This window comes from Pipra filicauda, unplaced genomic scaffold (assembly GCF_003945595.2).
Source record: "Pipra filicauda isolate LSUMZ 115617 unplaced genomic scaffold, ASM394559v2 scaffold85_size2586006_pilon, whole genome shotgun sequence".
NCBI lineage: Eukaryota > Metazoa > Chordata > Aves > Passeriformes > Pipridae > Pipra > Pipra filicauda.
Window position 1 is genome coordinate 1,209,826 of NW_024105042.1, and position 26,981 is coordinate 1,236,806.

General features: G+C 43.7%; 1 protein-coding gene across 2 annotated transcripts in view; it reads left to right on the top strand.

Annotated features, from left to right (window-relative positions):
* Nucleotides 1–26,981, top strand: part of SH3PXD2A (SH3 and PX domains 2A) — a 246,803-nt gene that overhangs the window by 152,459 nt on the left and 67,363 nt on the right. For both annotated transcript variants that reach the window (XM_039390702.1, XM_027738618.2), the window contains exons 6-7: nucleotides 10,028–10,056; nucleotides 24,808–24,855. In XM_039390702.1, coding sequence (XP_039246636.1) covers nucleotides 10,028–10,056; nucleotides 24,808–24,855 — 77 coding nt within the window. The remainder of the gene's footprint in view (nucleotides 1–10,027; nucleotides 10,057–24,807; nucleotides 24,856–26,981) is intronic.

Below are 26,981 nucleotides of genomic sequence, written 5' to 3' on the forward strand. Positions count from 1 at the left end.
GGACCTGCTCTAACCTATGCCTGGGGCTCGTGGAATGCCACTGGCAGGTCAGGTCAGGCCATCAAAACATTTGGGTTCCTGTTGCACCCCTGGTTTGCTGCATGAGCTTGCTCAGTCACCTTTTCTACATTCCTCATCTCTAAACATATGAGGAGGTGACTCACTCTTATTGAATGCTTGCTCGATTTTATAAAATAGTCATCAACATGTTTCACATGCTCTGTATTAAAGAATTGCCTGCTTGTTTCCTTGACTATCTTCTGAAAACAGCTTGGGTAAGCAGCTTAGACAAGGGAATCTCAGTACCCTTTACCAAAAAAAAAAAATAAAAATCCTGTAGGTTGCCTCTTTAAGTACTGAATGTGGCATGTGGGAGAATTGGGAATGATGAAGTATTCAATCAAATTGCTAGTTTCCGCTGCATTGAAGTCAGAGACACTGAAGGCACTGCAGCATTTATAACTGATTTCCTGAACAGTATAGCAAATAGAGATGAGAGCCCTTTTCTTGTAACTCACATGTGCAACAGAAATCACTTAGCTAACATAAATCAGGGCTAAATTGCTTTTAAAGGCTCACAAAACATTTCTGAAAGAGACAGGATGAGGAAACCATTTGCCACAGCAGAGTATGTCCCCATGATGAGTCCTATTAAAGCTTGATCAAAGAGCCTTATTGGCTTTTCATTAGAGCCTGGTTATGTATAGTTGAAATTCAGCAGTGATTTCAACAGAAGAAGCCCAGAAATGCACACAGGAGGTAAATTTAAGTAGGAACCTAGACCATCAAAGTACATGATTAAGGACAATTTAATGTGCTGAGTAATGCAGCGTGATTTGGATGTAATTTATCCTAATCCAGTCTGATCTTTTACAGGGGAATATATTATAAGGCCACAATTAGGTGAGACCAGGGCCCCATCTGGCCTCCTGTCTCCAATAGTGGCTTACAGCCAATACAAGAAACAAAGCAAATACAGAGTGAGTTTCCCTTGTGTATCCTTTCTGTTTCTGGCATTCAGCCGTTATGGGACTTTTTGGGTCAAGACATCCAGAGCACAGAGTACAATAGCCACCATTTATCCTTGCTTCATGAATTTATCTCACTGCTTTTTGAACCCGTGCCTAGTTTTGGTGATTACAGTGTCTAACACCAGTGAGTACCATGATTCAGCTGCGTTACATGCAGAAGGACTTCTCTTACTTTGATTTAAACTGCTGTGCTCCAACTGTTCTTCCTGGTGTAATTCAGTGGCAAAAGTCTTTCTGGACAAGCTATGTCTGGACCTGGGGTTGAGGGTTGGAAATCTGTAACTTGCAAGTTTTCTTCTCTTCCCTCCTTCTCTCCATTTCCAAGGACTCTCTGGGATGAGAGGGGATGACAGTATTGGTCTTCATACACACTCCAGTGGAGGTGGTGGGGTCCTGCCTCCCATGAGCAGGCACAGCTTGGTGTGCCATGGGCGATGTTTCCTTTTGGGGAGGTTATCCATAGGGACAGTGCCACTGTGACATGGAGAAGACAGTGACCAGGCACCATACACATAACTCTGGGCAAAGTTAGTCTGAAACAGCAGAAGGAAGGTATCCCTGGAGAGGAATGGCAAAGGGACTCTGCCTTTTCTTACCATCGCCATTTGGACTCTAATTTAGAAACCCAAAAGGACCGTGTGGTTGCTTATCAGAGGTGGGACCCACATCTCCTACGGAAACCAGAGTTTGAGGCACCCACCCTCAAATCAGGAAGGGCTCAAAAAAATGAAGTAAAGATTCAAAGCCTGTACTGCCTTCTTGAGCTCTTAATCAGATTCATATGATTTATATGCAAGCTCATCAACCCGACTAGTTTATAAGGTACATTTGAATTTACGATTCTGATACTCAGTGCTTAATTTGTAACTATGATTAGATGCATCTTTTAAACATGTTGTATCTGCATGTAGATGTTTGTAATAAAATCCCAAAGTGAAAAGCACAACTCGAAAACCTGCATATGAGAATGATTAATTTTTATTAACTTGTTTTTATCACTCAGCATTTATGCTGTAAAGGCTATAATAAAGTGGCACATGCTTGGTCAGTGTAAGACAGAGATAAATTTGGCCTCCCCACAAGGGACAAGCAGGGTCAGTTTAGAGGAGATGAAGAACACCTCCACCCAGAGTTCTCGCTAAGGTAAATACATTTTTCTGTCCTGGGGAGAAATTTGCCATCTGTAAGAATAAACAAGGTAAAACAGAAACAGATGAGGATATGACTCTTAGGCAAGATCTTGTTTTTATACTTCTTTCCAGGAAAAACTTGCTATAAACATTTGTGTTGTCTTTTTCAAGGCCGCTGAAGCCTTGCAGTAGAGGGTCATGTGGCGTTAGCTCATCGCCCCAGTGTTCTGCAGCCTGTGCTGAGCCATCTCCCCTCGTGCTGGAATGGCTGGGCTTTGCTGTCAGATCACCCTGCCCCTTATCTCACAGCCTGGTGAAATGCTGAATGTGCACTTCCAAGGCCCTGTCTTTCTCTAAGAGGATAATTCCATAATTAAAAAAATACGACTGTGAAAAATGCAAAAGGCTAATTCTGCATTTCTTCAGCCTGAGCCAAATACTAAAGTTGCACTCTGGAGCCAAGCAATCAACTTCACTGCTGAAGAATCTTGGGACAGAAATCTGTGGCATTCCCTAATGATTTAGGGAAGGGGTTGGATGCTTTGAACCCATCTCTTGTCCTTCTAACACCCATTCTACACAAGAAAAGAAATGGTGCCCCTGACCTCAAACACTCTGGGTCTGCGTGAGGCTGAGATGGCCTATTGGGATGTTGCTTGTCTTGGAGCTGCACCTTGGACTTGGTGGCAGAGCTCAAGTTGTGCTGTGCAGGACTAATCTCCAGGATCCTCTGAGTGCAAAACAGAGGATACTGCCTTTCCTTGTCCTGCACCTCTGCTTCATGATACAAATCCATGGATTCAGGTATAGGGAGCATTGCTGGAGAGAAGACAATGTCCATCTCCTTCCAACCTTGGCTTTTTTGTGCAAGCTAAGGTTACTGGTATAGGGGAGATCTCTTCTGCACTTATAAATGAGTTTTCCAGTGTTGTGCTTGGAGTTTCACAGGGAAGTCAGAAGTCAGTACTTAATCAGGACCTCCATTTGGGTCCTGGTGTGCCAAATTGGGCCACCATTGTTATATATTGCAGAGAAACTCACTGCTGCCTAACCAGAAGTATGTAGTATGTAAAGCAGTGCTGTTTGCTCTATGCCAGCATTACAGACATGCTGTGAAGACAATAGAAAGGTGGCAGGAAGGCAAAATTCTCTATTTTGTGTTGCCTCTGTTCTCTTAAGGAGCTCATTGCACAACAGTGACTTACCCTTCTTAGCAGCAAGCAGAGGCCGCTTCCAGCTAGCAAGAAACTCCTGGGTTTGAAGTCAGGTCGCCAGATTTTCTTCTTGCCCCACAAGTCCATTTTGCTCGCAGCAAGGAATTCTGTAGTCTTGGGACCACCACAATGGGGCCTTTTCTCACAGGGCCGGAAAGCTCGACCTCTGCTCAGAAGGACAGATTCATGTTGGAGAGGGTTCCACAATGCAACGATTTATATCAGGAAATGAGCAGATACATTCTAAAAAAAAGAAGAAGGAAAAAAGCCTTCATCTGTTTCCTTGGCTCAAGGAAGAGATCAGCTGTGGTTTCATGATTTCAGAGGATGGAATGCTGGAGGGGAAAAACATATAGCTGTATGCATCCATGTGTTTGAGTTTCTATTCCTGATGCATAACATATAGAGTTAATTTTGCTTAATTGCATGTCATATGGGTCTCAGAGCTCAGTGGGAATGGAGATGCTTTTGTGCACATGGTTAAACTTTTGCACTTTGAGTACTATGAAAGTGAATTTCAACCCTACACTCTCCATATAGATCCTGTGTGTTTGGAGAGTATTAAGGTGTTCAGGTGCTCCTCCAGCCATAGACCTTGGTGACAGGCAGGTACCTAGTGCCAGTTTTCAGTCACACTTGGTTTTGTGCCTCATCTCAAATAGAAAATGTCAGTCTGGCTGTTGAGGAAAATCAGTTAGGAGAGTTTCAAGATGCAAATATATTCTCAAGGCTCAGGTTTCTGTACATGTAAAGAGTAGTAGCAAAGTATTTTTGTATTGGTTTACTTTAAAAATAGTGTCACAGAATCTGATAGCAGTGCTAAGAAAAATAGTTCGTGAAAAAGCTGTCTTCATTACTGACTGCAAACTGTAAGGGTGTTGGGAAGGAGAGAGTGGACTTCCTTGTAAAAACATTTCTGTGCTTTTAATCTGCCTGGCAAATCATTGGCGATTAAATGATAAACTGAGTTGTTTGTTTGAAATGTCATACATCTCCACCGCAGCCTGCCCACACCACTAGAGACTTTTAGGAATTAAGGAATATAGGAACATAAACATCCACAATGTATTTAAACGTGAATTAACAAAAGGCAACAAATACAGAACAATTCTAATGCACGTATTAAAATACTCTAGAGGATACATATTAACCTGTATTACTCAGGGTTTGTCACTGTCTCATCTCCTGTGGACAGCAAACACCGCGAGAGAGACAGAAAGATGATTTACTCTCCCTTTAGCTTCTGTCTCGTCTGGTGAAATGTCTGCTGTGCAGCTCTCCCGGATGTGCTGCTCCATGGGTCTGACAGCTCCTCATGCTTTGCAGGCACTGTTTTCTCTCATAGCTGAAACTCAGAGTTGTCTGAAATCTTTGCTAAACAAGTTGAAGCCGAGCTTTGCTTTACTGACAGGCAGAGACTCGGGGCTAAAGGGTGACGTATCTGAGAAAGGAGGAATCCCAGAGAGTGAGCTTTCTGGGTCTGCTGTCCCATGGCAAGGGGGAGAAGCTTTTAAAAGAGCCTTTGCATCATGGATACCACAAGGTTGAGGTCCCCTTGCTGAATACATCACCTCCGAGGGGGAGCTGTGCAGGAGCTAAGTTGCAGCCTTGCAGCCCCTCTATTGATGCAGTGTTGCTCTGCAAGCTCCCCTGGTTCCTGCAGGAAGCCTCTGCAGACTTGCCAGATCTCTATGAAAGATGCAGGAGAAACCTTCTGGGACAGATATAAATCAAACTGAATTAGAAGTACAGCTGAAGAGGTAGGCATAGCCTGTCGCCAGCACACCTAGTCACCTCCAGTTTTCTGCTCGCTTGGAACATTTCTTAGGCTCTATTGAACAAATGTCAGGATACTCCTCATTTTTAAACAACTTTCCAATTGTGCCACTGCTTGTTTGTGTATATATGTATGTATTTAGATAGATGGAAACACATACATGCACACATCAGTGTTTATTAACTCTCACTGAATACAGCCCCAAAGTCAGTCCTTAAAGAAAAGACATGCCATAAAACTTTTCCATAACATTGTTAATATAAATTTCATATTTAAATTAGATTGAAAGTGACATATAAATTCAATGGCATAAGATACTTCTATGTTTCAGAAATTTCCAGACTGACTGTGGATAGCTTAGTGTGATAACAAGACAATCAGCTCTATCACAATGCTCACCGTCTTCCTTTCACATTCATTGCTAGATTTCAAATTAGTAATGCTATCCTGGGGTAATGCTGATGAGAAAGGAGATCCAGCTTCCCTCTTTTGTGTCATTAAATAAAAGTGTGTCCAGCTTGTGTGACGTGCTTGGCAGCAGTGATATTTTAATATTGTTAGGAGCGGGAAATATTTTCCTTGCCAGTAATGAGGTTCAGTGTCAGCTAAAGGTGGTGCCCCACAGGAAGATTTTAAACAGAATTACTATATTCTAATACAAAAGAGGCTAGAAATATGCTATTTTTGTGAAAGGCGTTCAGTATGGAGTGATCCTCGCTAATGAGGAAGGGACCTGCCAGAGCTATTTTTAGTTCCACCCGCTGGTTTCACTGCTATTCTTATAGCTATGACTGGCAGTGAAATAGGATGGTGGTGTCTGTTCTCATCTAGAAATGGAAGAAGAATGGAAATATGTCCGTGCATAAAGATGAAAAGATAAAAAGAGCAAGAGCTGAAGAAAAAGTGAACTTCCCTATGTAGCTGCAGATGTGACATTCATTTTATCTTTCCTTGGAAGGGTTTTTCTTCTGCAAGGCCACATTTCTTGTCTGATCTAAGGGCTAGCAGTGTGCCAGGTGCAGTCTTGGGACTGCAAGTTTTACTTGGAAATTATTACAGTTAAGAGAAACCATTAAATAATTTCCTTTATTGTTTTGGAGACCTAAACCAATACTTCAGCTTTATACTAATGCTTCACTGAAACAGTGAGGCTGAGAGGTATTCACCTTATATATCATCACTTGGGAGAAGGAAAATACATCAATGAATCATACGCAGGATAGTAAAACATAAAAAAAAATAAACATGGAGTCAGGCAGGGCTCCTTGCTGCTGCTATTGCAAAGCAGCAGCACAGGCTTTTTTCATTAGCAGCAAAGAGGAGAATAGTATATACACAAAGAACACTTTACACAGCCAGCGTGATTATTTGCTATACCTGCTTTGCTTTCTATTTCAGCTGTGACTTTTTTTTTCTGTTCTTCCTGCGAGGAACAAGTCTTAGATTTCAGAGTTTCACTAGGGAGATGAAGATTTTATTTCAAGCTCCATTTTCTTTGATGCGGCTTTGTCCTGACTTTATGAGTGAAATGTGGATGTATAAAAAAGTGACAAGACAGGGAGACATGGAGAACCTGGACTTCAGGAACTCCAGAATCAGAATCCAATAAAAGTTGACTTTAAAACTTACAGAAAGAATAAATGAAAAGATGAAAACTTGCTCAGTAGGTTGATTGGGTTTTCTTTTTTTTTTTTTTCATTAGGATTCATGAGTTGAGGTGGCGGTGATTCAAATAACTATTTTATAATGATAATTTAATTTTTTCTGTAAGGATGGTCTTATTCTTAAGACTAGAACTAAGACCAGAATTTGAAGGTTTCGTTGCCATCAAGAGTTCGAGCGCACTCTGGATCCTCTGATGATGGTAGTTACCCTGCTGATCTCAAAGGGACATCACTGAGAGCTACTTGCTTCTGCATCCTCTTGTAGCTGCCCCTAAATTGCTCAGCTGTGCATTTTGCAGTGACAGTAGGGGGCTTTTCCCCCCTTCAAACCAACCTAAAGCTTTGTTTTAACCATGCACAAGCCATGAAAGAAGCAATGATGGGGTTTGCTGGACCAGAGCTCCTGGTCTGCATGAGCAGTTACTGCATCTGTTGGCACCAGGTTTGCTGTTGACCAGAAATGTGATTTGCTGCATCATATTGAGGACAGTGCTCTGTGCTTGTGTAGTGGTGTGATGTGGAACATGTCAGCCTGCTGCAGGGTATGTGTGAGGAAACCAAAGGGCAAGTACACTTCCATAAATTATATGTTTTTGCTGTGGAAGAAATGCCAGACAGGTGAGGAATTGATCAGGAAAAAAATAATTCAAAAGTTTTTTTATGGAGTAATATATCTTGTCATCCCGTGATCTGCATGTAGAAAGAAAAAAAAGGTTCAAACTTTTGTTGTTTTCTTGATTTCCACCTTCTTTAAAATGTGTGGATGAATCATACTTTAGAATTAAAAGAACAAACCTCATTTAAAACCTTACTGCAGTCGCTCACAAAAGCCCTAAAACCAGCTAGAGATGGGGCTGAAAGATGTGTGAGAGCACCCAAGATGGAGGTTTGAATTATGAGCTTTGTGTGGCATTTGCCACTGTTGTACTGTGAGAGCACAGTTAAATCATCTTCTACTACTATTTCTGAACTCAGGTACAAACTGTGACCTGATCTGGTGGACAAAGACATTCAACAACAGCTTTATCAATTTTTAGTTATTTATTAACCATATTAGTCCATCATTACCCCATTTCTAATTCTGTGAATTGGATGATTTTTTTTTAGAGGGGCAAAAGGAGCTGAGTTTTCTTTGGTAACTTTGACCAGGCTGAGGGCTCTTTTGTGTCTCTCTAATGTTGCTTGTCTTCACCCTTCTGTGCGTGCTCTGACCTCTCTTAGTGTGCTTGTGGGGTGTCCCCAGCATGGCTGGCTGGCTGGAGATTGCCCTGGAAATGTTTGCTGAGGACCTTCTGGCAAAGACTGGAAGGAGGTTGTGTTTCTCCTCTAGGGATGGCACATAGCTACACCATCCTCCCAGGGTCCTCAGAGGTCCTAATCTTTGCAGCCTTTTTGCATGGCACAGAGGGAGGTGGGGACCCAACATGCTGCAGAGGGAAATCCCAGCTCCAAGCCATAATCCTGAGGAGGTCCAGGAGCTTCACTGCAAAAAGCCAAGACAGGTGGGAGGGATTGAGGTGATCATCAAGCACGTGCACAATGGAGAGAGATACTAGGTTAAACTAAATTATATGTGTGGATCTCAGCAGGGTTTGACCTTCTCACCATTTATCGCTGTTAAAGAGAGGCAGTTCAGAGCAGGACCAAACGCAGACTTTCACATGCCAAGAGAACTGTATTGAAAGCTCCACAAAGCTCCAGGCTGGCGTGGGAGCCTAGCTAGGGTAGAGTATGTTGTGCCTTCCCTGCCTTGTTCTGAGAGATCTCTGTTTTGGGCACCAAATAGCAGCAGTTATATTTGCATATGATATCACTTCTGTAGAAGAAGCGAGTTATTCATGAGCAGTAGCATCTTCACATCACATACAACTGCAGACATGGTTGAGAAAACAACTGTTTAATTGAAGTAGAAATGACACTGGGAAATTAAAAGAGGCTGCAAAAACCTCCCAAGTAGTTATTACTCACTCAAAGCAAATCCTAGCTAGACATGTAAGGCATGGGATGCATACAAAGTTCTGGGAGAAACAGAATTTATGGGTAGACATACCTCTGCCCTCAAGACATGTGTTGTTTCTTCAGCTGGTCCCCCAAACTCTCTTTAAATAAATAGTTTGGGATAACTTTTCTCTGATTCTCTGGAGTACGGAGCATGCTGCAAGGGACAAAAACCCACACCCAACAGACTGGTGACTCAAAATATAGAGGCTACTGCCTGTCCCTCTGGTGGGATTCCTGCAAAGACAACCTGCCTCTACAGTGGGTCCATCAGGTGATTCTACTGACATTAACACCACTGGGCACAGGGTGTGATGGTGCCACGGGCACTGTGCCTGCACAGCGATGCTGTCTCTGCCCGGGCTGTCACTGCCCAGGCTCCCGCCTGTGCAGACCATGTCAGAGCCGGGTCTGAGAGGCTCCAGAGAGCTCCACAAGGAAGGACAGCCATAGTCAAGTATTTTTGTCCTCGGTTCTGCTTATCCTGAATCAGTTCTCCCAGCTTCTTTCTGTGATTTCTTTCCTTCTGTAGCAGCTGTCTGGGATTTCAGCTGTTCTGTATGAGCAGAGGTGCCAGCACCCTTTTTAAATCACTACAGAAAAGTAAGGGTGCATTTTCTATTGTGCGAGAAAGAAGAAAGGACAAAGTTTGGGGTTTGATTGTGGTTTTTTGGTTTTTGGGTTTTTTTGTTTTCCCCTTGTGCTTTCCAAGTGCTTGTCAGAGATAACTAGAGGAGGTCTGGAAGTTATTCACAAATTAATTAGCCTCTGAAACGCCAGAACTGGCAGCCACGGCAGCTCAGCCTGGAGCAGCCGCATCCCTGCAGCAATCAGTTATATTCCCGTTGCTCTCCGGGGGAACGTTAAGGGTTAATCCAGTAGCTGTGCATTTAATAGCACAATTTAAAGGGGAAAAAATGACACCCTTCTCCCCTGCCTTGCTGGTTGCGGATGGTTCGCTCTGCCTGGCTGATCACATGCTCCCGAGCCCCCGGTGCTGCAGCAGCCCCAGCTGCTGCTGCTGATGGGTCGGTGCTGCCCGGGACGCCCCCGGCCCCCGCCTGCCCATGCCCGGCAGCCCTCACCTCCGCTTTAAGGGAGGGAGGGCGCAGGATGAGCCCTTGAGCATATGGGTGGAAATTTGGGAGGTACCCATTCTCTCACAACCGTTTCCAGCTCTAACCATGTCTATTTGTTGTTGCCTTTTTTTCAGGGACTATGGATCTTCAAAGAGAAAATCAGGTAAGACACCAGCTTTTTTTTTTTTTTTTTTTTTAATATATATGTACTGCATGATTATAGAGAAGACCTTGCCCCCTGCTTTCCCCTGTTAAACCTTCCATTTATTTTGTGTGGCATGAAATTGTATAGCAGTTTAACTTTTTATTACTGAATCCTGCTGGAGATAAGCATCAGGTTTTTTTCTTTTGCTGGAGAGAAGAAATCCACCTTATATAGTATTGCAGTTAAAATGACTGCTCTTCTCTGGTTGTATTTATATAGCTCTGTCTCAAATCTGAAAGGATAACTGTATTAAATTTCTTTCTCTTTCATTACAAATGGTCAAAATGCAGACTCAGAGTTGGGGTTCTTTTCTGGAGGGGAAGGGAATCCTTTTCTGTTCTGGTTTGAATCTTTTATTTTGCCTTTCCAAGAGGCTCTGGTGAGGCTTCTGATGCAAAATGTTCTCAGTGTCTGTACCTGGATTTGGGTTGCCTCAAAGGCTCTAGCTCAGTGTTTTGTTTTTAAAATCCTGGATTGAAACGTCCTATGAAACTGTGATTTGAAACTATATAAATCTAATTTTTCCCCTTCCCATGTAGCTCTTAGTGATTTTTACAGATGTGTTTTCAATAGGGACGTGTAATTATGGGCCTCTGGGTTTGGCTGCTCTGAGCTGGATGTGTCAGGGCTTTCTATTTTTTTGTTTTTCAATTTTTTTTCTCCAAGCAGCATTGAGCACCTGCAACTCTCATTGACTTTGTTTGGAATCTTGGATGCTCCAAATTGCATTCAGGGAGAGGCCTTTCAAACCAACAGCAACTCCTGGAAAACTCTGACATGTGTGCAGGGGAGGGGAGGATTTTTTGATTCTTGCTTTTTAAGATGATAAAGAAACACTGCACTGGCTTAGTCTCTGGGAAGGAAGGGAAGATGAATGTAATGCACTGGACTGCAATGAAGATCACTGCATAGATTGATTTGTTGGTTAATTATTAGGGCTTTTAAGCTGTCATCCTGTAATAAGCTAAGTGATACACTTAAGTGAAGCTTTTAGTTAACCCTGATGGCCTCTGCATCAAATGGCAGTTTCCTTTGCAGGCCAATACTTTTAGTACCTTTCCCTGAATGTCCCTGCAATGTGTTGTCGTAATGAAGAGGCAAGTGTGGTACAAGGTGCTGGTCCAACACAATAAACTAGGGCATGCTTTGTCTTCCTAATCTTCTAAAAAACTTCTATCTGGGTTGCACTTCTAGGACCTCCTAAATGTAATGTAAAAGTGTGTTTTTACAACAGCCTATGAATTAAGCAGCAGTGCTTTCTCCAAAGAGGTTGACCATAAATGCAAAGGTCCAAGTAACTTGGTGGAAGGCAGAGCTGAGGGTGGGAGTTCCTGGCTCAGTGCCACATCCTGAGCACTGGTGGCTTTTGGGCCATGTAAAGCCCATTGAAAAACATTGCTGAAGTCTCTGGGACAACCTGATTTAGCACTGACGAGAACAGCATTAGCAGACCAGGAGAGCTTTGGGCTCATTGCACCAGTTGACATGAAAGAGTATTGCAACTCATGTGCAAGAGATGCAAGGAACTGCTTGGGGAGTGGAAGGAAACTTCTGCATTTCCATTCCTGTGGCTCTGGCGGCAAGTTGGAGATGATTTGCCACGACACTGTGAAAAGAGCAATTAAGTTGAGTCAGTGTAGCTGAGATGCCATTTGTGGATGCTGGACTCTTTGGCCCCCTGACCTGAGCATCCCAAGTGACACGTTCGTCTATCCCTGTGAGGGACAGTCTGGTCAGCCTCCCTCCTTTGCCATATCTCCTTCTGTGACTGTTTCCTCTTCTCTGCTTCTTGGTGCTGGGCTGCTTGCACAGCTAAGGCTTGGAAAAAGTGGGGCTTAGGGATGCTTTTTCTCCACTTACCCTGTACAAAGAGGAATGCAAAGCAGCTCTCTGAACAAAGTGAACTGTATAAAGGGACTCTGTTCTTGGCCATCTTCTTGCTTGATTTTAGAGTGGCAGAGGAATGCTTCCTTCTGTTTGGAGCTGGATACTGTGGGAGTGTGTACACAATGAGCGAAGGAATATGCCAAGGGAGTTGGCAATTACAGCCTCTAACAAAGACCAGCTTTATGACATTTGAACAAGTAATGGGGTAAATAAGCACAGATTTTCAGGATTGCTGTGAGGGTCTTTTAAGACAAAAATTAGCTTTGAAATGTAGTTTCCTCTGTAGGTGCAGACACTACTCCATCTTTAAGTGAAAGACAAATCTGCACTTTTAAATGCAAGCAACAAATGGGACCTGTGAACACATCTTCTGTCTTGACCAAAGATGTGCTGGAAGGAGGATTTTGGGTGTGAGCACAGCTGTCCCACACTGTCCAGCAGGAATCCCACAGCTGCTGTGTCTCAGGCATGTGCAGGCACGACACGAGCATGGCCAATTGCAGAAACATGTGGAGAATGCCTCTAACAGCCACCATCACCTCTACTCTGACCTCTGCCTTGCCAGAGTGAGTGTCTAGCTAGTCCTGTGCTTGCCCCTGAGAGAAGGGAGAAACTGGATAAGTTCAGAGTTTAACAGGAGTTATGGAAACATTTATCGCTGCAGCTAATACTGGTTGTAAACATTTGAGACCTCCTGAACCAAATGCAACAGCATGGCACATCCTTAGCTAAACAAAAGGGGGTCTTGCGCTGATCTGGGGCATCTTTGCATGCCAGCCCTGAGCCAGGCTTCCTCTTGTGCAAAGTGCTATGTAAACACACAGCCCTTTGCTTGGATGTGATCTAATCATAAATGCTTTAACCTGCAGTCAGCTTGAAGGCCTGGAGCTTCAATGGAAGCAACTGAGGCTCTGAAATCACGGGCGTTTGTGGTGGCCCGAACTGCAGTGTGTGTTGATGTGCTGAGACCTTAAACCTGTGGGGCTTTATTTGACATGCTGTGGAGATGCTTCCAAAAGCTTCCTTCATGTTTCCAGGCAATTGAATTGTTGCTCTATGACCATCTGTCAGTGCTGAAGAGCCCTCAGCACAACTGTGAGGAGTGGTTACCATGGGCATATTCTGTATGCTCACAAGAAGTGGTCTCATCTTGGTCCATCCAAAGACCCTCTGTAGTAAAACCAGAAGGTATTACTTTTCAGGCTCCAATTTGTTGATCCCATAAGCCAAGTGAACAGCTACTCATTTGTCACTCAAAATAGACATTATTCTATGCCGGCATCCATTGTGTGGTTTTTCTGTCCTCAAATCAAAATAAGGGTAGAATTGCTGCAAGTCTAATAATGGATATTTGCATGGTACATTACAAACCAGAAATTAGGTTAATCCACTCTGCAAACCCTACCAGCTACCATCTGTGCATGGTGAACTAATTAACCCTTGAGATATCTGCTAATCCTGGTGTGGCTTGTAAAACTAATTGGAGCGTGTTTATTCCCAAAGATGTCATTTTGTCCCCCACATACGCCTTGCTGGCTAGAGCAAGCTACAGACTCCTGGAGTTAAGATCATCTTGCCCTCTTGCCTTGCTGATAATTTTTCTTGGCTGATTTCATACCAAAGCTGTCACTTCCCAGTCGTGAAGCTGAAGCAAACATCTGGGACCTGGTGTTTGGTGGCAATGGGGAGTCAGTATGGGCTTTACAACTTTTCTGCACTGAGTCTCAGTGCTTCTCAGCTATTGAGAGGATTCACCTTGCTAACTGTGGGGTCAGACCCAGCAGAAGAGATGCTACCTCACCGTGGCTTTCAAAGCAATGGTGTGGATCCTTGTCACCTGCCTGGTAAGCGACCAAGTCCTTGTGCTTACTACTTTGAGTGTGCACTAGCAGAAGCACGGCTGGCCATCCCCTTCTGAAATCATAACGAAACCCCCACTGCTGACAGCCCAGCTTGCTGCTGGGGGCACAGCTGGCTTCAAGCCACTGCTCAGCAGCTTTCTCTGGCACCTTGTTGCGATGTGGTAGAATGCTCCTCCAGCTGAGGAGGAATAAGTCTTTAAAAAAATAGAAGTTATGGCTCCTTCAGTATGCAGTGTCTCCTTTCCCTCGTTGTTCAGGTCCTGTCTGTGTCAAGTTGGCTGAGCTTTGGCTGACTCAGACAGCTGAAGTCTCTTTAAACAGCCCCTGTAATTGAGCACTCAGAATATTAACTTAACAACTTGGTCCAAGCCAATGTTACCTCAGTGAGGATGCTGATGAGACTTCCCTGCACGAGTGAACCATCTTTCAGCTGGGTTCCCATGTCCAATTTTTGGGCTAGTAAGATTATGGCTACACACAGACAACAATCACTGCTTTCTTTCCCTCCTGTAATCTAAAACTAGGAAGGATGTATCCACTGGCAAGTAAATAAAAACTTCAGAGTCTGTTGGAAGCTACTTCATGAACTTTTTATAGAAACATCTGTAATGCTCTCTTTTCCCTCAATGGGGAAATTACTAAGTAGAGTTGAGAGAGTTGCAGCACTGACAGAAGCAGGGCCTCAAGTGAGAAACAAGTAGATCATGGTAACAACACCACGGGCCCTTGTGGCTGATCACTTTGTGGGATGCTGCTTTGGGATTATGGGTGGAGCTGATGGCAAAAGTTGTTTCTTCTTTACTAGGAAAACCATCTTCCTTACTCTCGCGCTGAGGATGTGTATTCTGTCAGCCTCAGGGAGTTGCCTTATGCTACTTTGTTATTAGGGATAGTTTTTTCTTCTTCCTTTGTAATTACAGAGGGAAATGGCTCAACTTTTGGCTTTTTCTGCCTTTACAAGCTGAGCTATGCTCATTACTTCACAGCTTAACCTTTCTGGTCCTGTCACATTGCACATGCCTAGCTTGCACTTACAGCTCCATGGCAAGTCTCGCTTTTTTGTTTTTTTATAAATGAGCTTAATTTTCTTAACTTAGTTTGAACTGCCTCCTTTAAGATGACACAGAGAAAAGGAATAGTGTGTGCTAGCCCTTCTGTGCTTAATCGTTCAACAGGGTCACAAAGGTGTGAGCCACTAGCTGGATTGGTAGGGCTGTATGGCTGGAACTGTCTTTACCTATTGCAGGACTGAGGTGCCAACCCTTGGGGCAAAGCTTGGTTGATGCAACTGAGTGTGGAGCTGCCTGCCAGCTTCATGGGCCTGTGGCAGGCCTGTGTAGCTACCTATGGGTACAAGGAGAGAAGGGAATGTGTGGCCTTCAGGCCTGGCAGGTGTTTTATAATATTTGTGGGAGATGGCTGCATGGAGGGAGAAGGAAGGACCTCTCTCTCAGAGATGCAATGTTGCCTTTCCTTTGCCTTAAGGTTGTTGCGGTATTGATGGGATGTCATCTGGAGTGGTGGAAACCCTTTTAATATTAGAACTGTGCGCTAACTGCCTTAACTTACTCAGTTGACTGTGAAATCTGTCTCAGTTCTATCTTCTCAGTCAGAAGAACTCTAAGCCTTTTAAACGGGTTCTCAAAGGGGCCAAATCTGAGAACGTGTTACTAAAGAGGCTGAAAAATCCAATTAACTAACATGGTAAATCCCAGCATGAGGCAATGTATCTTCTGTCAGGGTGGTGACTGTAGCAGATGTCTTGGGGCTACCTGCATTGGGTGCCTGAGTAATGAAGCAGACAGTTGGCTATTGATTAGTGAATCTGAGCCCAGGTGATAGCAACAAAGCTAAAATGTGATTTTTAACTCAAATGTTACTTTGAGTCATTCTGCTCTCCTGGTGTTTGTCTCTGAAGTCTGTCTCCCTATACTCCATCTGAAGTGAAAGCTTTAGCTTGGAAGGTCAATTTTTTTTATCCCCCCCCTTTTTTTTTTAAGGTGGTGAATGAGAATCTAAGTCTGTCTAAGTCCATGGCAAGGTCCCAGGAACATCTTAAACCCTGTGGCTTGGTCTTGGTGTCTTAATCCTTGTAAGAAATCTGTGGTATGACATGATCCCTGTAGACAAGGCACGTGCTCTTGTTTGTGTCCTGATGAATCACATGTGTGTGCTGTGCTTCCTACATTGCTTTCTGCAATTATGGCAGAAACAGTGATGGTGGACTGGCTCCTTGATGCCATTTAGCCTGTTGATGAGGATAGCTGGATGAGGTAGTTTGCCAGCCACTATTTTATAACTTCACAAGCATGTACTGACAAGATTGCTCTTGATCAGAAATCAGGATCTGTTCTCTCATCATACGATTAACCTTCTTGGCTGTACGTACTAATTACCGCATGGAATTTAAAAACAGCAGATTCTGGCAGAACATTTTGGTTCTCACATAGCTTTTGCTTTTTTTTCTTTAACAGGAAGATAAAGGATTTAGTAATAAAAGAAGGATAGAATAGCCAGAGGCATAGCAACCAAGGACCAAACAAACCTTAGTATTTAATTACTGTGGATATACATCTTGGGCCTGGTTCTGGAAGACATTAGTAGTTAATGATCTCAATGTGCATCTTGAGTTCAGTCCTTGATGACAGAGCTTCCTTTTCTCATGACAGAGAATTATTCTTTCTCAGGTAGTGAATTTGCTAAACTTCTGGTCATTTTATTGACTTTTCCTTGATATAGTAATTCCCCAAACAGCTAATTTTCTGTTCTGATTTTGTAACAAGCCTCTAAATCTTTTCTTAACAAGTTCTTCATATAATTAGAGAAACATCCATTCTGTGGTGTTTTTTTTTTCCCAAAGCAGGACTATTGCTCTATGCTCAGGTGCACTGGCAGAGAGCAGGATTTGAGGAAGAGCTGCTGCTAAGTCAGGCAGATTTCATCTCCTTGCAGCATCTGTGTGTGTGACCCAATTCTGCATCTTCAGTCAAGATGTGAATCTGTCCACTCCAATCCCACGCTCTAAATCCAGCCTGTGGTATTCTGGCAGGAGGAAGCTGATCTCACACTTCTCCTTGTACACCATATTTTTAAAGTCACTGCTTAAACTGAAATGCTTTGGACTTCTGCCTGAGGCTACTGAAGAGAAGAGCAGATAGGAGACTTTATTCTGTGCTGCTTCAGTTTTCTGCTGACAAGACGTGGCCCATTAGATGTATAGGATCACTGTCATCTTCTGGGTGGCCTATATGCTGGGGTGGGAGGAAGATGGGATAAGAGAGAAAGAGTTGTTTGTGTGTTGTGTGGGGTTTTTGTTTTGCTCCTTGACTTTTAAACTGAAGTGTGGGGACAGGGTACAGGATTAGGGAAAGGAATGTGTTTGTGTTCTTTGCTGTTCCCAGTTCAGCACTGATGATGCAGAGAACCCTGTCTCTAGGAGAGAGAGCAGGGAGACTGGGCAGGCAGGGGAGGCCTGCAAATATGAGGTGTGGCTTAAGCACAGCCATGGCAGAACAGCATGCACCCTGCAAATGCCTCGGAGAGCCTTCAAGCTGAGCGCTGAAAAAGCGTGTGGCACCTTAGAGGATATATTGGCATTTTGCTTGCTTTTAAGGAGCTCTCTGTTCTCAATCTGCTCCCTTTCTGCCTCCCACTTCTGTCTGTTGGTGGCAGATGGTATTAGTGCTGCCTGCGTGGGTTTTTCTTGCACAGAGAGTACTGGTCTTTTGGTTTTGGCACCCTAGATAAGGCAGGTGAGAAATGCACTTGGGAGCTGTAGTGGAGGGTGATGATCCTCTGCCACTGCAGGAATCCATATGCAGCACAGATGGGTATGACTGGCTGAGAGGAGCAGACCTTCCTTGGGCATTTTGGGTAACTTAGTCTCAGGCAGAGGAGCACTTGAGTCTCTCTCATGAGTAGGAAACCTCGGTGTAGGGTGTATGTCCTTAGGCTATTGAGAGCACTCACCCCTAAAACAGCTCTCCCTAAGTGCCTCCAGCTTTGTGTGTGGCCTTTCACCTGCCACATTCTACCTGGCCTGTGTCCAGGCTGCATGACAGGAAAAATCTTCTCCAATCCGCTGTGGATGGAGTGGTTCACCTAACCCAAGAGGACTGGAAGCTTTACTTACAGAGGTATTCAGCAGGAGTTATAACATATGCATCGATTATTGGTCTCTCTGCCTGGACATGCCAATGCTGCCATACGTGTTCTGTGCTTGGCAGCGTGACTGCTTCACAGTTGGAATTTGACCCTTGCTCCTTTTTTTTTTTTTTTTTTTGAGCCACACCTGAATCCCAGCAAGTGTATGTACCTGTGAATTTTCAAGTGCAATGTTAGGGGCTTCTCTGCCCTCTTCCTTGGCAGTGCTGGAAGCTGGTTTTTTTCCTCAGAGGGATGATGCTCTCAGTTTGTACAGCTGTAGATGTGGATTAACATTCAGATATTCTAGGCACTTCCCAGCCAAACTTGGAACTGCTACAAAACTGTATGTGCAGGGGCTGTACCACAGTGATCATGTGGGAAAGTCCTCACTTGCCATGTGGAAAGAGTTAATATGAGCTATGGCTGCCAGAACAAAAGCTAAACAGTCCTGGATACTTCAGGGTCTGCAAATGGGATTAAAATGGGCTTTTGAAAAAGTAAGCAGAGTGGAAAATTGGGACTAAGTTTTCTTTGCGTTTGTACTTTTAGAAAGGATGAAGGACTGTATGAGGCTATGAAATGCAGCTGGTGAGCGTGTCACTGTGCAGTTTGTCAAGCACAAAATCCTCTGGCCCCACTGCTCTGTTCCAGCTCAGGAAAGGGCTCTCTGGTTGTGGATTTCTCCCCTGCAGGAGTGAGTTATCCAGATGATGAATTTCTGAGGCATGCTCTAGTCACGTGAAGGCCAGATGTGAACATTTTCCAAGAAGCATGTGTGGGTCTAGTGTACGCCAGGCTACGTGGCAAGTGGACGTGGTCTGAGTTTGGTCTGCAGTGTGGTGCTGGGGAGGCAAGGAGCCACAGCAACTCCCGGGGTGGCCACTTCTGCCAGGAAGAGAGGAAGGTGCTGGCTGTCGCTGCAGCTCAGCACATCTCCCTTCAACCCCCCGCACAAAGGCAGTGCCTCTTCCCAAGCACAAGCCCTGTACAGGCTGTTCATGATGGGGCTGAACTTGATGAATAAGACTAAAATTAAAGGCCTTATTTAAAGCCTGCTGCCAATCCTCTTACTCAGGCACTTTAGCTGGATTTGCATGTTTGATAATCTACTAGTCAAATATTTTTTCAAGATATAGCCCTCTTAAACAGATGGCATGGGGAGTGGAGGTGATGTTCAGCTTCAAGTGTATAGAGGAGGAGATACCTCTGCAAGGATGAGAGGTTTACTTTAAAATGCAGTCTCCTAGTGGGGGAAAAATTAATATATCTGTATTTCTCCAAAGACTGTCTTAAAACACTTGCTTTAAACATGATGCATCAGCATCCCATGAAAAGCTTATTTACGCTGTCCTGGTGAGGGACAGGGGTGACTGCTGCTTGCCCAGCAATTAGAGTAGCAAATAAATCTGTCACTGTGGTACCTAAGAAGTGTAATGGCTGATCAGGCACACCCTGGGTCAGGCACTGGGCACAAGCGTTGTTTTTGTTTAGGTCTTTTTGGAGCCTGGAGGGAGAAACATCAATGGTGCAGTTCAGTAGGGTGCCCTGAGCAGTAGTGCTTGAGATAGATGAAAACACTCACAACCTTTCTGTACCATCCTCCCATTTTTCTGACTGTCTGTTGTTCTCTGCCTAATTGAATGAGTTAATTGTGTGAGCCAAGAATGTGTGAAAATGGTTCCAGTTCAGATGAAGGCTCATCTGCATTTTTCTTCTTTCCAAGCTGTTTTACAGCCATGTTGCAAAGCTACGTGTAGACTCTGTATCGGAGTAATTCTCTGGTAAAAGTACTTCTGTTCCTGGGGTAGGTTAGCAACACCAAGTATTGCTCTCTCCCTCTCCTAGTCTAGTACTATTGCATCTTACTGCCTTCCCATTTAACCAAAGTGTCAAGCCCCAGCTGAAGGGGAAGGGGCTAGGGGAGAGAAACCCATAGCAGGCTGACGGAGGATGGTCAATGGGCCTGGGGGATGAAGGTTTTGGAAATGGCTCACAAGGGTATGGGTGAACACAGTTTTAGGGTTCCTCACTGAGCTTTCTGCTCTTGGTTGTATGGATGGCCAGCCTCACCTTTTCAGGAGGAGGAGGAGGATGTTGTTGGAAGCAAAATCCCAGCAAGAAGCTCTGTATTGAGTAGACTGAGCTTGGCTCTCTGCAGTTCCTTACCTGCTCGGGGCAGTAAGGTGTCCCACCTGAGCTCCCAGGACAACATGGCGCTTCATTTATACTAACTCTTTAGCAGGCTTGTCTTCCAAAATGTAGATTGAAATACAGGCTTAATTTCTGTTTTCTGTTCCGCCATACGTCATGAACATTGCAGCAAACATGGCTCTAGGCCAATTCTGGGAAGTGGACACTTCTAAGGAACAGCGTGGTCAGCCTGCTGCTTGCTGACTTACCAAATACCACTGTTGGGATGAGGGCACCCTCATTTTTCAGAAGAAGCATTTATTTCCCCTAGCTCCAGGGGAGAAATAAAGAAGAATAATCACTGATTATATTGCCTTTTTTTTTTTTTTTGGACTTCTTTTCAACCTTCCAATTAAGCCAGGAAGTATAGAAGTCAGGAAAATAAATCTGCAAAACAGTCAGCAGTGCTCACCACTTGTGGTGGTAACAGAGCCAGTAGTACCTTCTCATGGAGAGGACTAATGATCTACAAAATTGATCACTGTTGGAAAGCTACAGTCTCTCAGATGTCAGCATCTTTTCAGCATGGTCACTTGTTCTTATAATTGTTTTCACGGTAATTTAAGGTGCACCTTAAGAGCTGGGAGATTTTAGTATTCCCAGTTAATGTTTAAGGTAGAACTTCATGAGAACAAAAGAGTTTTATTAATTAAATGGACTTAGGAATGTTATCTCCTATGGAAGGCAACTTCTATGGAACAGGTCATACCTGTGTAATTAAACTCTTTGCCCTCCAAAGCAAGGTAGCCACATCCAGATCACTTGTTGGGACCTGTCTTTGGCCCAAGCTAACTTCTCAGCTATGCAAAGAAATCATTTGGGGCAAGGGCTACACAGCCAGAACTACAATCACACTGAGACACATGATTAGTATGATCCCATTCCCTGGAATTACTGCAGAAGTGTTGTTGGAAAATATGTAGCTTCACAGGCTGGACAGCCATACAGACATTAGTTTAAAAAAAAATTGTTATAAAGGTCCCTTATAGCCCCAGCAGCATTCAACCTGTGAATCTTTAGGAGAGTGTCCCTTCTGGCCTTGACAGCAGTATTAAATAATGGATCCTGGACCCAACATTGAACTAAACATTTTAGGCAGTGTTATTAACAAAAGGGAACCTGCATCAGTAGCTGCTGCTAAAATGCCTGTGGAGGAGTTTCTCTGCACCTGCTAGAGCAGGAACCCAGCTGGATGTGCAATGCTGATATGAACCATGAATGTGGCATCTCCTGGATTTTGGTAGCATTGAGTTCGTGCATTTGACTGTAGACTGGCTTCAGCTTTTGTAGGTTTTTCTGGAAGCTCATTCTGCTCTAACTGCACACAAGACAAATAGTCTGCTGCTAAAATGAGATGAGTGGGGCTCTATCACAAGCATAAAGCATTAGTCCCCAGCAGTCTGGCGCCTGTGCTCTTGCCAGTGGTGGGAGGAGCAGCAAACAAACCAGTCTCACTGGCAGCAGAAAAGCTTCTGGTGAAATTTAAAATAATCTGTTTCATGTTCACCACAGCAACCAACTAAATTTTGTCTTTAAAGCTTTTTTGCTCTTCCAACTTCTTCCTTTTCTTTCACACCTGAGGAACTCAGTCGATCAGTCTGGGGCTTGCCCAACTCTGTGTTGGCAGCTTGGAAGCGATGGGATGGGGGTTCAGCAGCTGCTTCCAGTGACACGCCTGCTCTGCTGCTATTTCTGTGCAGTGTGGCTCCACAGGAAAGCCTCCTCTGTGCACATCACAACTGCCTTGGCCCTGTGGCTTAGCAGTAATTTATGGATCCATGTTTCTTTTGAGCTTTTAAAAATAATTCCGATTGAAAGGGTTTGTTCTGGTTCCAGCTGAAGTCGGCAACAAGGGCTGTGGGGACTGGTGTTTGAAGCAGAATTGGGATGCCGTTGCCTTACTCAGGCAACTTTTACCTCCCTTCTAAATACTGAGATTCCCCCTCACCTCCAAGTCATCTGAGACCAGCCAGTGCTCAGCTGTGTGGCAACAGGGGAGAGGAGTGGCAGGAAGCGAGGGTTTGTTCGTTTACCGTTACCAATCCCATTGGAAACCAGCTCCAAGCCCCATGCAGAATTCCAGTAAAACCCTGTCCTAAAGGGAAAACCCGGGGCCATTCAAAGCTTGTGTTTTGTTGGCTTGGGCACAGCATGCTTCTGGGGCCTTTGACCTCCTCCCCATACACTGGCTCCCGCCGCGGCTCTTCGTTTGAGCTCTCTGTGAAGTGGAATCTATCACTAATGTCTGATATTTTTATTATTTGTAGGGGGGACTCTTAAAAGCTGGTAGCAATTAGAGCTTAAACGTCTTGGAATAAAAAAAAAAAAATCCCAAGAAGGAAGTTGAATGCTAAGCAGATGTGCAGGAGCAGCTGAAATATGCTGGCTGTCTTCTGCTTCAGAAGCAACCTCATCCACATCTAGCTGCTGTCGGGCTGGGGCAACTGAGAAGTGCTGCTGCTTTTATGCTGCTTCCTGGGCTGAGAAGCCCACATTGTGGACCTGTGGGATTGTTTACCAATTAATATTTATACTGCCCTTTTATTCTGGCTTAGTTTTGACAAGGAGAAAAAAATTACAATATTTTTTTATTATTATTTGATAATGGCTAACAGAGTTGGGTTTTTATGGTGAATTTGGTTCTTTGAAATCTCACATGGGATATCTGTAGATATGGCTACTGAGGATCTAGGTTTAAACTCCCTCTCTTCTTTGGCAGACAGATCTAGGGTAGCCCTAAGCTTGTGGTAAGTGCAGCTTAATACCTCTGTCTTTAATTATTGGGTGTTTCAGCCTTTTGCTGCCAGCTTGGATGGGGGCAAACTTTGACATCTTCCCATTTGCTCCTACAATACATCATCTGCTTGATTTATCACTGCTGTACTCAGGTTCTTCTGTCTGGAAAAAGATCTGACAACTGACTGAAGTTCATAATCCTGTTCCCGAAGGCAGTGGAAGTCTATTCAAAAGCTAATAGACAAGTTGCTGACAACAACTCCTTCACACCCTTTTCCGTGCATGCCCCAAGTCTGTAATAGAAACATGCTGTATATTCCCTCCATAAGCTACACCATAAGTTACTCTGCCAGATGATTTCCTGTTATACTCTACCAGTGCAGAGCCTTTTTCATTCTTTCTTAAATGGTAGTCCAAAGTAAATTATTGTAATTTACCACAGTTTTTGTAGTGTATTGTGACAGTGGAGTGCATGGGTTTGGGAGTTAGGTGGTTGAAAGACTTCAAATTTTTCTCAAGGCTGCCACTATAGAGAGCTTATTGTAAAGTAAGCAAAATACTGAATCCATTTGAATTCCAGTTTTGTTCTACACGATGAAAATTGTGTCCCTGATCTAAAGAAAGGATTTCAAAACCTCACCATTCTCCTAGTGCTGAGGAAATGCAGCAATGTGTTTCTTGGACTTCTGGTTTCCATTGGGAAAGTTTGAGAACTGTTTCTTAAGGTTTGTATCATGCTAGCAATTTCTCAGTTATATATGTACTAAAAATCTGTTCCTGATGTTTGACTGTCTTGGAGATATTCTGCAGTTCAGAAGACAGTAACAAGTCAAATAGACAAGGCCACCAGTATAGCTTGCCTCTCTCTCCAACTCATTGAAGGGTACATCTTCTCTGTTATTAAACTGATAGGTCCAGATCAGGGTTCCTCATTGCAAATAAATTGTGGGGTTTTTTTTCAAATTTCATTTTGGAGTTGCTTATCAGATTTAGGAAAGTCTTAGAGAGTCATATAAGCACCTCTCCTCCATCTCTTCTCCCATGCAATATGAGAGTAACAGCTGCCCTTCTGCTCCCTCATCCCACAGAAGGGGAATGCTTTCTGGTTCTTACTTAAAAAATGGGGGCAAACCTGCTAAGTTTTAAAACATGTGTCCAGTGCATTCAAGAAAAAAAGCAGCACTTAACATTAGAGGATTATCTCCAGAATCCCAAGCCAAGTATTTACATCCCATTTCACAGAGGGGAAGGAATATCTTTTGACCTTGTTGGTAGCAATTCCATTAACTTTCTCTTTAACCAGATCTGTCTCAAACATTTGCTAAAAAGATGGAACTTCCAGTCATACTTCGAATGTACCTTTATAGGAGCTTTTTACTCTTTTCCAGGGAGCATTATTTGTCTATTGTTATTTTCCTTAATGTTATTCCAGGGTAACAAGATGTTTGTAGAAACTTACATGTGTTTGCTAAGCTCAGTCTCTGCGAGTTGTCTGTTGGTCTTTTGGGGATCATTAACAGCTGCAAAGCTAAATAGTTTTGCAGATCTGAGGCTTAATAAGTCAAACTGTCTCTTGGTATGTGTTCCCTGTCCTATTGGGAATAAGCTCGGGGCATATCCTATTCTGAGATCTCAGAATTTGGGTCACCTACAGATCAGTTTCCTAAGTTCTGCAAATCCCCTAAAACATAAAAATTAACTGGGTGGTTCTTATGACTTGACCTTCCTCTGAGTCCCCATCATGCCAACACTACTCTTAAGAAAAACTTAATGTATCTTTCAAAACTGTGTTTACTCTCAGACTTTCTGATATGACTGTTTTTTGACTGTTTTCTTGTGTCTCTAATTACTTTCTGTTTTCATGGCTGCCCTATAATTGGATTTCAAGTTTGGATGTCCAGTTTGTCTGAGACTCCAAAAAAGAGCGTCACTCCAGGTAAATTCTTGCATCTTGGTGTTCTGCATGCTATTAAAAAGAGAATTCTGTAGTTCAAGCTGTGTGTGCTTTTTGGAGTTATCTTGAATGTGAGTCTCTGACAGTGGATACCAGGATGTGTTGTCTTGTCACAAAAATCGGTTTTTCATGATGCACGATTTCTCAAAAGGAAGAGCTTTGCTTTTCTGGTGACTACCTCACCTTGATGTTGCTGCTAGCAGTGGTTAGTAGTTTGCTGTGTTTTATTTTCCTTGCCCAACTCAAAGCCACAATCCAAGGCAGCTTCACCCAACCTCTTGTGGTGGGTTGACCCTGGCCCCAGCTAAGTTACCTGCACAACTGTAATCTCAGTATTTTGTGTGGGATGGAGGAGAGAAGAAGAGAAGCAAAACTGAGAAATCTTATGAGCCAAGACAAAACAGAGAAACACGACTACATGCTCCCTATCCTTCTGAAATGCTCTTTTGCATTTCCACAGTAAGTAGAAAGGGTGTTACATGAATAAGATGAGACTCTGACAAAGTTGCAAAATTTTCAAGGGAGCATCAGTCTCCTTGGTGCAAGGAGCTGGGAAGGAGGAGGGAGCAGGGGAACAACTTTTAGATGAGGTGTCAAGGTCTGGGGAGAAGTAGTCCCATACAAGGCAAAAACTAAGAGACAGACCCTGTGCCTGCACAGGATGCTGGGCTGGTCACCCTGTCAGTTAAGGCTACACATAGGTCTTGGGGCAAGGAAAGATGGAAACGCTCCTGCTGCTTTCCATACCACATTTGGTAAATATTCAAGTTCATGCCCTGTTCAAAGTATGTGAACAAAATCCCACCATCCTCAGCAGATGAGTGCTTACTCGCCTGGAGTTTTTAGTGAGTAATACTGCTATGATTCCAGAAATACTATCCTTGACAGAAGTTGAATAAAACCTTGGGGGGGGGTTGCTCTGCCTCATCTTAGCAGAATAGGTCTAATTTCAGGGTGGTAGCTGGATATAAAAGTGCAGAAATATCTGAAGTATTTAGTCACAGGAGCCTCTTGGTTGACAGGTCACTGGGAAGTTGAGACAGAAACAGAACAAGACTGAGCAGGAGAGAAACATGTTGAGGAGGAGACAGAAGAAGTGGTGTCCCATAGGAAAAATGACAAGAACCCTTCAGATTACCTGGCTGGGGGGGTGACTCAATACATCTGTTGGGACTGTTTCATTGTGTTTATATATAAAATGGCAAACTGAATGCCAAAGTTTTTAGCCTTCTTGAAAGGCAAGGAAGCAAAATCTTAAATAGATATGAATTTTTTCCCTTCTGCTGACTGCTTTTAGCTAAATGCATGTTGCTAGTTTAGCATAAAAAAAAATCTGTGTGTGATGATAGTGCAAATATAAGTGATAAATTGCATTGCATGGTGCTCAAGAAGGTGAATGTTGATATATAGTGCTGCTTGGAAGTGTTATGTACATTTGGCAGGTTCTTAGCTCTCCACACTCTTCTAGTTCCTGGCCTTTCAGTTTGCTTCTCATCCAAACAAATACCCAGCTTCCAAAGCAGCTATTCTTCAGTACAGATCTGCCATGGGCTGTAGCCTGATGTGTTAAGCTGGCAAAGCAGGCTTGAATTTGGATATAATCTTTACCCATGTAGTCAAGACTCATATATGTGTCTTAGGCTGTGGCTTGGAGACAGTTTCATGCTGCCCAAGCTCTGGCTGAGGTCATGAACCTGCTCCATGAAGTGGAGAGTCTAACCGAGAATTGCAAGTCGTTTAATTTCCTACTCTGGAAAAAGATGGGTGCCATACAGCCACATCCAGAGAGGTGCTGTGGTGGGGCACTATATGGGTTACTCTGACTGCTGTTAAACTCCTTGGCTACTCTGCTTCATGCCATGTGTTGAACTACTGAGCAGGACTAGGGCAAATACTAGAGTATATAGGTGACTTCAGCCTGGTGGAAGACTCAGTTTGGCAGCTGTGTGAAAATCTCCAAGCAGTTTAACAGATTTGTGTGCAAATACTTGAGTATTCTTAACTGTTGCTACCTGTAACCTAGTTGGTTGGAATCGCTGTTTGGAGAGCCAACTTTCCAAGAAGGAGTGGAAAGAGGACTCAACTTCTTACTTTCACCCTCCTGCCTC